Genomic DNA, 15,332 nt, shown 5'->3' on the forward strand with positions numbered 1-15,332 from the left:
TTCTGTTCCCTCTTTTTTTCGCGATATTGTGATGCATCGTGCAATGTAGTGAGTTATATATCAAAATATATTGCATGCATCAGTCTCGGACGTGAAATATCTTAAAAGAATTCCTATGAATCCATTGGATTTTTTACTCTCGTAATATAAGCAGCTACCTTGCATTAAATTAGTGTCTTGTTGTGCTAGTGCGAGATCATATCGATGTTTTTCCTTAATTGTTGCAGTAATGTTTCGTATTGGTTTTTCATAGTAATGTCCACAGAAGTTAGAATGTGAAATTCCATGTGGGGTTTTCAGTAAAAGGTACCCCCTCCGCATTTGTAAGTTACATCCATAATGCTGATTGAGCGAGAAAAGCCGACATAGTTAGGGTCGTCTCCTTTAAATTATTGCATTAATTATTGTTTTAACATCCATTCGTACTCCCTTGTTCTAGAAATGGGGACAACTTGGAATTAATCTAATTTTCATATTAAATTAAGACGGATGTTGTTTTCGCCAATTGATAATATTTAATATTTTATGCATGTCCGGTTTATAGGAATGTGAAGGAAACCCTAGTTCATTCCTGAAAATATTAGTATAGATTTATCAGTCTTAACTATTTTATATATTAGTCATGTATAATTAAAATACATTATAGTTATGTGTTGAAAATTTATCCTAAATATGCCTGTCAAGGAAGAAATTGTTATTCCTGTCTAAGTTTGTATAATTTGGTAATTTTAATGTGTAATGTTTTAATTTGCAGGCACAAAAGTTGCTCCCTTACTAATTTTCATTGCCGTAAAATTCAGCACTATTGCATTATCTGTTTACATAAATAGTGCATTTTTAGTAGCAATCTTTTTGCTCTTCCAGTGAGTAACCGACTACCTTTTCAATGAAGGTGTTTTTGGCAATTACTTTGCATTTTGGTTTTTAACTGTTTACTTTTTGTGAAAGTTATGTACTTTCTAGGAATGAAAAACTGATAGCGTAATTGTACTTAAGAAAAACAAATTCTTGCAAAGTTTGTGCTGTCGATAAAGAAAATGTTGTCCTTGTTTTGCATTGTTAGGAATATTTCACGAGATTAGTATGCATGTTTAATTAATGAAAATCATCACAAATATATTTGGAAGTGAAATATAGATAATTGTTTATAATATATTAGTTTTTTCAGTTATTGTTTTTGATTACAGTATCAATCAATGTTGGCATTCTGAGTAACCATTTCCCTATGGTGCAAGCCTGTTATGACAGTTATTACTATTTCATTATATTGCACATTTTTGTAAGCTATTGGGATGTTTGGTTATCCAAGAAGGGAATCTCCTTAAAAGGGATGGAGAAATCTGTAGTAATATCTGAAATATGTTAACTTTTATTGCTTGCTCGATAGAAATATCCTTTCTTTGTGTTAGATGTGCCTGCATTGGAGCCTTGCTGCTTCATGCATAGAGCTACCCACCATGATATGTGTTAACTTGGAGATGATAATCATAAAGATGATCTAGTCATTAACTTCTAATGGCAATAAATACTCCTGTATGCCTATGAAAGAGTAATTATTTTCTTCAAAGTAAGTTCAAGAAAACAACAATCGAGAGAATTTCTTTTAGTTGCTGTATTTTAAGTTTCTATCAGGTTTACCTGGAATCAAAAATATATTAAAATACTGTGACTTTAGAACTTTCTCTTTATTTTTTTGCCAGTTTACATGATTGTATGCCTGAAGGGTGATAAATATTTCTATATTGCCACAGTATTTAAATAGTAAGTGGCCATGTACTTAATTTTTTTTAAACCCCAGGAAATGGGGTTATTTGATATTTTTTCCTTCATTTCTCAGGATAATGTATAGTTGTGATGTAGTTACTAATATGAAACTTGGTAGTTTGATTTTGGGAGTTAAACATCGGAGATTAAGAAAATATTCATGTTGCTTTTTCATAGTATTTCACACCTGCTGTTGCATTTTCTTATTCATGTGAAATTCATTCCACAAAGGATCTAGTTAATGGTTAACAGTGAAAAGGCAAAAGTCTTGTATTGTTTTATGATCATCCATAAATTTATTGCTATTTATTTGTTGACAATATGTTGGTCATAAGAATTTCTAATGTAATAATAGAGATATGATAATATATTGAGGTATAATTTGCAATTGTTCTAGTCATTCAGGTGTTTTTTTTAGGAATCCCCTTGTAAAAATTTTGATTGTTGATATTGTGCGGGTAGAAATTGGAAGCTCTTTGGAATGGGGTTTTCACTGGTGACAATTACCTTTATTGAGCAATGTATAGTTAAAAGATAATTTTTCAATAATTAAAATTTAATGTGAGTACATATTATCAATGGATATTTTTATCTTGTCCAAGTTTCAACTCTGGTTAAATGATTACTGGTTGTGGTACTGAGTGGACAGCAAAGAAAGAAAGCATAACATTTTCTCTGTGTCTTCTCTTGTTTTCAATAGTGTATAAAGGATAATATTAGTTAGAAGAATGAAGGAACTGCCCTGCCACTCTCAATCTCATTCAAATAAAGCTGAATTATTATTATTAAGAGCAATTTGGTTTTATGCTCCATGAACTTGTGATTTATCTTGTTAAATTGGAGAAGAAAAGTAGTTTTCCCAGTAAATACTTTTTAATCACAAATATCATTTCATTATGAATAACTGATCGAAGCACTTTTCCAAAGTGGAAAAGTGCTTCGATCAGTTATTCATTATGTTCGACTTCCACCACATCACGCCTGAAGCTACTCAATTTGATCATTTCATTGAAGTTGGGAAATCCTAACCTTAAGTTAGCATTTTTGTTCCTTCGTATTTGTATGGTGGTGTTATCAACAATAGATGCACTTGATTTCAAATTAATATAAATTATCATTTGATGTAAAATTTTCTGGGGAAATAAAAAGAAAGTTGAAAAATGTTTGAGTAAGTTGCTTGAGTAAGTTTCTTTTCACTGTATTGCAGATCAGGAGATATCTCTTCACGGGTTGTAGATGTATTCAGGGCAAGTCCTTAACTGTGGTTATCTCTTTATTTGTGCTTTTTCTGTCAAGTTTTTATATATTTTTTTGTAAAACTACCAATTCAGTACATTAAACCTGAAATGTTTCAATCAATAAGTCAATTAGACACGAAAATAATGCATATTATTTATATTTAATGTACTATATGTATTTAAAAACATACTTAAGACCTGCGGTATTGTGACTTGGCATTTAGTTCAAGACCTCGGAAAGCATGGAACTGTAGATTCCACATGTTTTTCTGAAGAAAATTTGTTACGTCTGTAATTTTATTTGTTTATCATTTTACGTTTCAACAATTCTTGTGTTAGCAAAGAGCAACCATAGTGGAAATATTTTCTAGTTTTATTTTTAGATTTTTAGTTATGATTTATAACGATTTTTAATTGTGTATCTTTTCAGTTTGATGAACTACACACTGCAATGGAGATATGGATCAAGCTTGGCAGAACATGCACTTTTGTGATTATTTAGTTTCTTATAATTACAAACCATCAACCATGACAGTTGATAAAAGGCAAGTTTTAGAAAACAAAGTTACAGTAATAGAGTGAAGTATGGGAGTGGAGATAGTATTAGAGTCAAGCAACTGGGTGTGGCAGGGCTAACCTGCGACACCTAAGTAAAGTTAGTATGGACTCATATGAGCTGTTTGCAGAAGATGTGGGGGCAGGGATGTTGGATGGCCTTCCGGACTTGGGCTCGGATAGCTTTGATCCTACTCCTGCATTACCTCCACCTCAGCCACCACAGCAGCCTAGTGTACCAGGAAATGTGACTGGGGTAGTACCACCTGGCCCTCGCTCTAACCAACCCTCACCTTATGGTCAAATTGAACACCTTCCAACTTTGAATCAGGAAAATTCACTTCAGAAACTAGCTAATTTTGGAGACTATGGAGGGCATCATCGACCTTCACCACAGCAACATCATATGGATGGACAGGGAGCAATGTATGGTACTCCGGCTACCCAAATTAACCATCACCACCACCAGCAGCAACATCTTGCTGGTGGTGGGTATGATGCCTCTGGAGCTATGATGGGTGGAGGACCAGCCCCCACTGGACCATTGTGTGGTCCAGTCACTTATCAAAACCCTGGGACTTCTGGTTCTGGTGGTACAATGCGTGCAAACCAGTTTCCTTCATTTTGTCCCACTAATGAGAGTGGAATATATGGTTTGGACCAAGGTGCAATGGTGGGAAGGAACGAGCAAGGTGGCGGGGTGGTGGATGTCAGTGGAGGAAGTGCAAATGATGGCATGAGGGGTGGAGGCGGCTGGAACGGTTCTACCTCTCAGAGCTATCCTGTTGGTGGTGGCAATTCATATGGTGCGCAGATGGGGACTCAGCAGGATCCTTACCGACAGCAAATGGGTGCCTACCCTCAACAGAGGCAGCCAGAGGGGCAGGATATGGGTGGTTACTGTGCGCAAGATTCAATGATGGCAGGGGGCCCTGCGGTTGCTATGTCTCGTGGATATGCACCCATGCAACAACGTATACCAACCTTTAACGAAGTGGCTGGGCCTCCTGAAAATCCATGTGGTAATCCTGGAGTTTATTCCGGGCAAGGTGTGAATGTGAATAGTGGCACCATGGGACCACAACAAGTTAATCAAGGTTACGTTAATTATGGACAGACTCATCACCACATGCAATATCAGACTCAGCAGCAGGGAAGCAGTTGTGAAATGGGTGTAGTAAATCAACAGGCCACCCCATACAACCATGTGCAAATGCCTCCTCAGCAGCATGTGCCTCAAGTAATGGGTGGATCTACTCATCACCATTCATTTGTTTCTCATAGAATGCAGGTTCCACCAGTTTCAAATCACAGACCACATTATGTAAGTCAACAGCATCCAATGCCTCCTCAGCAGCAGAAAGTTCAGCAAATGGGATCCACTACAGGAGGAGGTAGCCCTCAGTATCGAACATCATTTCCACAACTCTCTCCACAAATGTCTCCAAGGAATGCTAATATTCAGCAACGTGTAGGCTCCCCAGGACCACGAATGTCACCTAGGCCGCCCCAGATGGGCCAGCAACAGCTGATGCAAATGTCTCCGGTAAAGCCTTGTCTTTCTCCACACCCTGGGCAAACAACCATGTCTCCAAGACCTCCTGCTGCCTTAACCCCTAAAGCCTCCCCTTCAGGAGTATATCCTCAGGTGAATCCAGTTGTGGGGCAGTCGTCTCCAGTTCCTCCTATGCCCCAGCAGAGTACTTTGCAACGACTTGAGCAGATGGTGGGCCCACCTTCCGGTTCGGATTATCCTCAGACCCGGTACATACCAGATGGAATGAACTCTATGGGTAATGCAGCCCTAGGGGTACCCCCTCATCCAAATGCAAACCTTAACCTTCCTCCACAGCAACGAGTACATTCATCCCTCCCCACTACCTCGCCGCTCCCTGTTCAGCCCGTGCAGTGGGGATCGAATGCGCACGTACCATCACAAACTATGGGAATGGGCATGACTGGTAGTTCCGTACCAGGCCCAGAGCCTGTTTCGCATCAACTTACTGCCCCTACAGTTTCGGGTGATCCAAGAATGGGTCAAGCTATGAGTGCTACCAATAGTGCCCCGACCCTTGTGGGAGATGAAAACAGCAATAATAGAATTCCAGGAATCGGCACCCTTGCCTCCGTTGACCCCTCGTGCACCCTCCCCGGCTCCCCTCGTATTATCCCCGGACCAGAAGACGTTGCCCTCGTTAACCCTATTGTGACCGATGCGGACCAGTCTTTGAGCATGCCAGAGTTTCCTCCTGTGTCTGTTTTTAAGGCTTCGGAAATAGTTCCTGTAGAGCAAGGTGGATCAGAGCCTTCTGTCGTGAGACAGGGTCCGCCCGTAGGAGGAGAGGCTCGTGATTCCACGGCTGGGAATTATGTTGGAAGTTACGACGCGGCGGGAGGGGATGGATCACAGGTACAGGTGCCTTCCACACCTGTCACCATGCCATGCCCTGGTCCAAGGTTTTCGGGCCCCGTGGCTAACGTCGGTAGCTACGGACCTCCCGGTGCGGTGGAACCGGTGACTTCAACTCTTCCCGAGTGCCCCCCTGGGGCTGTGTCAACAGCTGTGCCTTCTAACAACCAACTACCGACTTCCACAGCTTCAGTGGATAAACAGACTGAGCTTACTTCGACGCCGACTAGTTTTACGCATGCTGGTGAAGGTCAAATCCCTCCCGTGCCCTCGGTATGTGCGCTTCCTTCCGGGGTGATCGCTCCCCTTGGAAGCAGCATGGCCCTTCACTTCGACCATCACCAAGAGATGACTAATTTGCAACAGCAACTTCGTGAATTATTTTGTATGCCTGCGCAGCAGCCTATGCCTGAAGTGCAGGAAAAGGTAAGTTTTTTTATATATATATTATAATATATTGATTGTCATTCGAGTTCCTGCAGGCGCATTTTTGTTTGTCGTCTCCTGGTGTGCTTTAAAGCTTTTACGTTGATGGCGGTTTAATGATCGTCGACTTAGTGGTTTGGCTTACCCGTTGCTAATTACTATATTGCATTACAAATCTATTTCCGTGTCGTTAGAGAAAAGAGCTGACTTTTAAAAAGCGAGTTAAACTTTTAAAAAGCGAGTTACTTGTGTGAGTTTTTGTTTGTCACGGTTTGCGTTAAACACAATCGATAGGCACTCATCGGTTGCCGTCGTAGCCAGTGTGTTCTCGTGTTCTTAAAAAACTTTTCTTGGGGCTAATCGATGATTTCATCGATCCGTCTTAAGATCAGGCACTGTTCCTCTTGCACTCCAGGCAGTTTTCCTTCAAGCAAATGCCTACCGCGTGCCATGGAATTTCGGGAAAATTTCATGGAGTTCATGTAATGGCATTTGTTCTAATCGTGCCATTCCACATTAATACACTACAAATCTGAATTCTCTTAGTTTGGCCTTCATAGAATCAAACATGGTTCTTAAAGGATGAATTAGTTTTCCGTCATGGTTCTGTGGTAGAACTCCCTAGCAACCCTCCCTATCCCTACCTTTCTAGTTGGAAGTATTTAATAAGCATAGGGTCGCCGGGACGTCAATTTTCATTAGTAATGTTCATTAGACATTTATATAGTAGAATGTTTTTTATCTTATTGGACTTATGTTATTGTTGTCATACTCTTCGATTGGATCCATTTTAATTTGGAATTTCTTTAAAGGAGGGCGATCATTTCAGTTGTGTTGAGAAATTGCCTTATTTTTGGACACCTTTTCGTATTCTGTTTACCGCAATGTAAAATGCTGTAATCATGCACGGTTGTGGTATTTGGTAGCCGATGTTCGGTTATATGCTCTCTATCTTATGGAATTAAGGCGATATTCTGAAGACGCATTTGCGAAAAAAATCAATGTCCGGGTACGACCGTATTGGCTGGAGCTTGACGATGTGAAGCGCGAGTCTCCTCATTTGTTTCTAGTCTTATGGGATGGGGAAAAGCGAGCGTTTGCGCTGCGTTCATCTGCCATGGCTGGATTTCTTACATTGAGTATTCGTTTATTGTAGACTGTGGTAAATGACCTTGTATTTCATGTATAGTTGATAAACTGCTGAAATATACCATGTATAATCATTTCACTTGCCTTGTATTAAAACCCGAATCATCCAGTTGTGAGAAAGACGCGTGTAAGCGAGGACCATCCTTCGAGGCTAATTTGTGACTCGGTTACAACTAACTAGATGATGCCTCTTTTCGTTCGGGAACGAGCGTGAAGGAGTAAGGGGTTTGTTGTTCGTCTGCCCAGAGCTCGAGTCACCGGGCTACAATGATTTCTAATGTCGAATTCTTCATATGTAATAACGACACGCCTGACTATATTCGTAGATCTCTTCCCATGGCATTATTGTTCTTCGCGTGTACCAGTAAATATGAACGAGGTTGGGTAACCATGTGTATTTGTTTACACCATATGATCGGAAGATGATAATTTTCGTTTGTTGATAATGACTACCCCCTCCATTGCTTGAGAATGAATTATCACAAAATGTTGCAATTCAATCTTTGAAATAACTCGTAGTATTCTGAAAATGTATGTTCGGTTTAAACTTGCGGTATTTGGTAAGGTAAATATACGGGGCTCGGTGTCACATTTTGGGGTTATGTTTTCTAAATACCCAGCCTATAGCTGGTTATTACATGTGCTCGGTTAATCATATTGAATGTTTATTGTTGGAATATTGGAGGGGAATAACGTCCTGATTGTGAACCAAGGCGATTGGCGGTTAGACATTTGTTAGCCTAGCAAAATTCGAAATCAGCACTCGAAAGTCCGTTAATTTTTTCCTTATAATTTTATTGTTAAGAATGTTTGAGTTAGTATGAAAATTACCTTGAGTAAAGTGGGAATTATTTTCTACGAGGTTCATGTAGAAATGTGTTGGATTCATTTTGGGCATTATATCGTAATTTTCTAAATAATATCGGATGACTATTTGCGTTGAAAATTTAGTGGAGATCAGAGATCGGTTCCTTGAGAAGTACTTAAGTTAGTGGAACATTTTTTTATTTCCAAATTTTAAGCTACAAAATAAAGCCGATTTCATTTAATTCCGTTTTACTAATTTTTAACTACATTATATGCATTATTAATAGAATTTTCGACTACAAAACATCGTCTATTGTAATGAAATAAGGACAATTTGCACTTTTCCACAGTTTATTTAACGTACTACGCGTTTCAACTCACAGAGTCATCATCAGGTACAAGATCTTGTACCTGATGATGACTCTGTGAGTTGAAACGCGTCGTACGTTAAATAAACTGTGGAAAAGTGCAAATTGTCCTTATTTCATTATGATGAACTTCCACGACCTCAAGCCTGAATCTGTTGAACTTATCGTCTATTGTATTTGTTGCTGAAATATGTAAATGGCCAATGAGACGCGAATAAAAATTAAATCCCATAGCAGGCTCACATCGACGCCAAGGTTCTATGACTTCTAGCGGCCAAATTTTACCATGGACCGAATGGAAAGGTGTATTGTAGTAATTAGTAATCATGCTAGGATGTAGTCTGTTGGCTAACTCTGTAAGTTGAAGCATTCCGGTATAGCCAGTGTAGTGCGTCGCCGTTACCTCAGTGATTTTGGATTAGAATTGAAGACTCAGTCTGGCAATTTATTGTAAATTTTTATATTGTATTTATCGTCAAGTCTTGAAAATTATCGTGTAAGTTTAGCGAATGGAGTTACGGTGTTCTTGGATTAAAGAGATTTGCCTGCCACGGTGAAGATCCAGAACGGTACCGTTAGGTGGTGGAGTGAAAGAAGCGTTTTTCTTTTTCATAACTTGGTTTCATTTGATTTTGTCCGACTCGATCAGACTTATTCCCTTATTGTCATGTTAAAATGTAAATATTGCCCAGTAATTTTAATTATTTTTCTGCATAGATTCCTAGAGTTTTAGTGATTGCTTCCAAATAATTAACGAACTGCTGGAATTGAGCCACGTTCAGTCTAAACCGTTTGACTCGAAATTTTGTTACAAGAAATCATCAGTTCCCTTGAACCTTAAAATTTTAATTTTTTAAATAAAGTATTTGCCAGATGCTAATGGTTCTGGTTGCTTGCACAAATATGCCTAAATTTGGACAGGTTCGTAGTAGAAAATTTCTTGATAGGTACAAGTTTTTATTGAGGGCAACCATTCTTCTACAGGGTAATATTAGCTGTTTAGATTTTATTAACAGCAGGCTTTTTTTCTAGTTACTTCATCGTCCATTCGCCAGCGAATTTCTTCTGACGCCAAAATTTGGTGCATCCATGAGTGCACACATTTCCTGATAACCATTTTAGGCCAGCAGGTTGAACCAATCATCGTTACCTCTGTTCGTTCTGTTTTAAGTTGGAAAGTGTGTGAAGCGGCCAATCTTTGTCGTAAAATTATTTATTAAATAGCGTTGTATTGATAGAGGGAATTTCTATAAGAGGAAGATATTAACCCTTAACCTGACCTTAGGGAATGCTATTAGGAAATTTTACAAGTCCAGATACGAACACTCATATGTTGTTTTCCTATATGGATCGACACCAAAGTATATTTGGTAGATTTTATAGAGAAATGACACTAAAATTACGTCTTGTAATATGACAATGTTAGTTTGTAAGGGGTTATCCAATTTGACGGAGTGCGATGATTCTGAAATAGAGGTAGCATCATCATGAGACATGTACGTAAAGGCCGACAAAATCAGGTAGTACTTTGTTTGCAAAGCAATACTTAAGTATTTGAAATGTATGCCCGTTTACGCTTTGTTTCCGAGATAACCTGTGTACGTTCCGATGCAAACACCGGTGGGTTGGCTACCCTTTAGTACTCTGCTCTGGGATGCCTCCTCCCTTGGCAGATGGCTTATGTCATTTCTTTTCCCTTGGATCACGTCTTCCTTCGGATAAAATCTTCTGATACTTCGGATAGAGATTATTAACGGCCAACTTTGAAACGTAACATGTTTTTATCGATAGGTAAGTTGCTGGAATATTTGCTTGACATATGTCTCATTAGGTTGAAAACAAATTATTTGGCACGCACAACATCATGTAAACAACTTAATATTTTACACCATTAAGATTTTGCGTGCTATTTCTTCTTCCGATTCATATCTTGATGTTTAGTGAAAGTATACCTGTTATTTAGAAGGAAAACGAACCAATTCAAATTGAAAAATCTTCGCTATAAGACGCGAAAAATAGAAACGTGTGGTTGTTCAATATTTGATCGTATCAGTTCCTTTAAAAATTCAAAAAGTTTGGTTTATAGGATCGCAACCCCCCCCCTTTCCCAACGGCCTCCCGCTGTCTCGACGCCCGAGTTCTGAAGCAGCTGCTGTGTGGCAAGGTTGGCTGGCTTTCATGTGCCCTTCGGGGGAATATCCTGAGCGTACCTATTATGACATATGAGTAAGCCGCAAAGCATTTATGTTTTTCTTCAGTCGCTATTTTTAATCGGGGAAGTTGTCTAGATCAAGTATATTTCAACGAAAGGACGCTAAGGGTTTTTCGATGGTTCTCGAGGGGTTCTCGTTAGGCCGAAGACTTCTCCTATTATTGATTTCCTTATCACCATTGGCCGCTGTACGAAGCAAATCGATTCATTGTTCTTGGCGAACATCGGATTGTGAGGCCCGGATCGACACCCCACTGCACGTCGGAGCACCACCATTTTGAGTTCGTCGCGATAGCCAACCAAGTTAACGATGGTATCGTGATTCAGATGGTTATAACGGTATCAAATAGTGCGGACGATGAGCATGAATCTGTAGCATTTTTCTTCCTTGGGGTTGGGCGGGAGGGGATTGTCGTTCTTCGTTGAATTCTTCGAATCGAGGTAATTATTACATTTTGAGTCGAATTTCTTGCCTGCGGCGTTGGAGAAGCCGTTGAGCACGTAGCCCGCGATGCGGAAGCGACCATCTTCCCTGTGTTCCGCCCAAGGTCTTCGGGGGAGATATATCCGAAGTGTAGTACTGAAAAAGCTGGGAATCTGGCTCCCCTTCGTGGCCGCGAGTACACGAATCCCTTTGGGCCTCTTTCCGCTATCTCCTCTCGAACATTCTAGTATTATTGTGATGGCCAAGGACCCTGACCAGGTGGGAAAGTGGCGTAACCTAGCCGCCTGAGGTCCTTGGCAGTAGGCGTGTGTTCATCTCTTCGTACATTATACTTGGTGAAGGCGTAATGTTATCACAGGCTACTCCGTGCTATCATGATTCCGAATATTCGTAGATCGTGATTTCGGTCAGGTAGTCGATATCCATTATTAAGAGGGAAACTATTATAAAACCGTTGATTTGGTCGTAATTGTATTTTTTTTGTTTTATCTGAAATATATTAGACATGGGTTTTACACCTGGGTCAGTCGTCTGTTATAAATTGCCCTGCCAGTGAAATTGGATGAATTACATAATATTAACTAGATTACTGGTTCGCAATGATGGGGGCACCATGCATGTGAGCGTTTTTAGTGAACGTTTTAATAGCGGGACCGAACTTTCTCTAGAATGTAGGGTTCATCCAGGTAGTCAGCCTGTACTGCCTTCCAATAAGAGATTTTCCTCGCAGAAAAAGGCGTTTATCTTCTTTTGCCTATTTCTTGTGAATATTTAGGGTTACTAATTACAAAAAAAAACAACAGAGATGTGAAAGGTCAGCGTTGTTATTATTTTTGTTTAATGTAAATAGTTATGTGCTCCAATCACGGGCTTTCATACTTTGTTTCTTCATCCTCTTTACCGAACCCTTACCGTCTATCATGGCAACATTTTTAGGATGTTTAGAAATTACCATTTTCTCCGTGGTGTTGGTGCTCTAGTGAATTTGTGAATGGATTAGATAACGCTAAGGTGACTTAACTATTGTGACTGCGTTCGGAGTAAGTTGTGACTTAAAGTTTATTTCTATTTGCTGAAAGACGCCTACTGCAACGCGAGAGGACGTTGAACCACAACAAGCCCAATACGCAACCACCCTCTAAAGCCTCTCCATCTTGGCCAAGTCTTAACGTCTCAAATCGTGGGAATGGATGGAAAACACTATGCTGGGCAAATTTTGATAGCATCTCAGATATCGTTGCGTTAAGGTGACGGGGTCCATTGCCTAGTACTAGCATCGCGAATTCTTGTCGTGTATTCACATTCCACCACATTTATACCGAAAGTTAAAAGTTATTGATCATTTTATGATGGTAATAATGAGGCAATGTAATTTTTAGGTATAAATGGAATTAATAAGACCATGGATTTGCTCTTATACTCCGACGTTAACGAAATAACCCAGGAAATGAATGAAATGGTGAGAAGAAATTGTAATTTAGAAGTGGAAATAACTCTATATGAATTTACAGTAGGAGATAACTTTTTCCGTTTCCTCACTTGGAGTATATGTTTCGTTCCCTCACAGCACACCGGGAGTGAAGTTTCGAAAATGCATGCTAGATTATACGCTGTGCGTTGCCAATTTGTTACAAAATAAATTCCAATATCTCGAATACCATTTGTTGTCAGGAGGGTAGAACACCAACGTTGAACGGGAGGACTTTTACTAGCTCGATAGTATTACAGTCGTCCGGTGTGGTTCCTTGATTTAAAAAATTACGTAAGTTACCTGGATATTAGTGGGAATGACAAGACTTGCGAATATGTTTTTCTTTAAATAGTTTCTCAAAAATTTTAATTTACAATCATATTCTTCGAAATAGTCACAAAATGTGTAAAAATCGTCCGAAATAGTGTTGCAGCGAATGCTTCCGTTTTATAAACTCTTCCAGGATGAAGGAAAATGCCGTGAAATTTAAAATATGTCTTGGGGTAAAGCCCAAAAATGCATCAAAATCCTGGTAGGATTTGTTAACTTTATGGGCGTCACAAAAATTTTACTCAATTCGCGTGCAATGACCGATATCTCCCAGTAGTCCGCTGAAACTTTTTCTTGTTTTATTCTTAAATGTAATTTGCTTCGAGCATTCAAATATTGCATGTTTAAGATCATGGTGATTGTCGAAGTATGAATGATTTTTAGCTCAGAGTAGCATAAAAATGAAACTTAGAAATATCTACATTTTAAATGGACTTTTTAAAATAAACGTTTTTTATATGATGGTCCCCCCCCAAATATTTTGGAGGTGTTGGGACATGTTAGCACAGCGGTGGTGTCATAACAACCCAGTGACGTGCCACCGTGTCGGTTCGCAGGCATGGACATGTAAATCTGCGCTCTGCTCCGGTGGGTCTCATTAAAATCTGGTTATTACCTTGGGATACTACGATCGAGGACCACGTGCTATGGTGTTCTGCGGGCTAGATCTCTCTGGGAAACCACATACGGCACCGAAGGAGTTGGTCCTAATGTGAATTCATGAATTTAATGCGTCGTAGAGCCTCGCAACTTTCGAGCTCTCTGGTTAACTGTCAAACCGATGCTTGGGTTATTTCATGCTCCGCAGGCGGTTATATCAGTGGAGAAATATTAACCGTACAGTCAAGAGTTTTTATGATGTAATATTTTTCCTACCTCATTTCTATATGATCGCATTTATTTATAATTCTCCCTGTTCTAGTAAAAGAGTAGTTGGGAAAATAGGTTTTCGTGAATTTGATCTTTTGGGCACACTACTTGCTGCTTTTTAAATTGAAAATAAAAAAGTTAAAAACATAATATATCATGGGATAACATTACTTGGGAAATATGCCTACCCTGCCGCTTGAATGTCGAATGCAAGAAAAGGTTTTGTTGTGGGTCATTGTGTCTTCTAAAAAAGACAAGGGCATATATTCCCCACACAATGCCCGTTCGGAAAAAAAACTAAAATCATGGATGCTTAATTTGTTTGCAGAGCCGCCGCCAAATTTCTCTTGAAAGCTTAGGAAGCTATCCTCTGTACATAATTTTTGGTGTAAATAAATAGCTCCCAGGCATGGAAATGAATTCCAAAATTGGGCCACTGCCCGAATAACGAAGCGAGGAATTTGCATTTTTGGCGACCATGTGGATTGTAGTGAAGGAGTGAAATTTACTTTTGAGCGAAACTCTGTGCGTGGGTTAAGTTCATAACGTATTGATTTTTCTTTTCTTACCCGGAAGTAAATAAGCGTGCGTTTAAACCAGGAGAACGGATTAGGGGTGCAGAAGAGGTAGGTATCCGAGATTCACGAATTTTCTCTTGTTAACGTTGTCGTCGAATTATATAGCAAAATGCTTTGCAGTATGTAAGCGGAGTTCACCAGCTCATATTAAATTGGCTGAGACGGAGATATTGTGTCATAGTCCTAGCATCATGTGGTTAGAGTAGGCAACATTTGCACAGATATTAGACTCTGAACAAAACTGGGCGTCCACCGTAAATGGAGCATGTAGTACCGTGGCCGTATATCATGGTTTTGTCATCAATGTTTTCAAACAAAAAAATGGCTTGAAGAAATCTGGAAGTCTTCACAAGTCAGAGAGAGATGCTCCTCAATTTTCAGTTGGTCACGGGGTACTTCATTATATTCTCAGAACCCTTAAAAGATATTGATATATTTTTACTGTATAGTTTAATTCGTGTGGCGCACATAGAGCATTTCAATCAATTTGGTAATGACATTCTGACAATCCTTACTAATATGAAATACAACCCCGAAAATTGTTTGTTTGTTCTACTCATACGTCACAAAAAATGCAAATTGAAATCCACCTTCTACGTAATTTTAAACCTTGGCCTGGATTCGTAGCAATACTTGTTGTTTTTAAGTGGCGAAAATAAATTTTCGTGTAGAACCATTCCTATTGGCACATTATTTTAAGAAATAATTT

The 15,332-nt window shown here is 39.3% G+C and overlaps 1 protein-coding gene across 6 annotated transcripts in view; it reads left to right on the forward strand.

Moving 5' to 3' along the window:
- Nucleotides 1-15,332, forward strand: part of kis (chromodomain helicase DNA binding protein kismet) — a 118,230-nt gene that overhangs the window by 1,923 nt on the left and 100,975 nt on the right. For all 6 annotated transcript variants that reach the window (XM_071592892.1, XM_071592897.1, XM_071592896.1 and 3 more), the window contains exon 2: nucleotides 3,433-6,393. In XM_071592892.1, coding sequence (XP_071448993.1) covers nucleotides 3,664-6,393 — 2,730 coding nt within the window. In that variant the 5' untranslated portion in view covers nucleotides 3,433-3,663. The remainder of the gene's footprint in view (nucleotides 1-3,432; nucleotides 6,394-15,332) is intronic.

The sequence above is a fragment of the Hetaerina americana genome, unplaced genomic scaffold (assembly GCF_022747635.1).
Source record: "Hetaerina americana unplaced genomic scaffold, ioHetAmer1.1.p SCAF_5, whole genome shotgun sequence".
Lineage (NCBI taxonomy): Eukaryota > Metazoa > Arthropoda > Insecta > Odonata > Calopterygidae > Hetaerina > Hetaerina americana.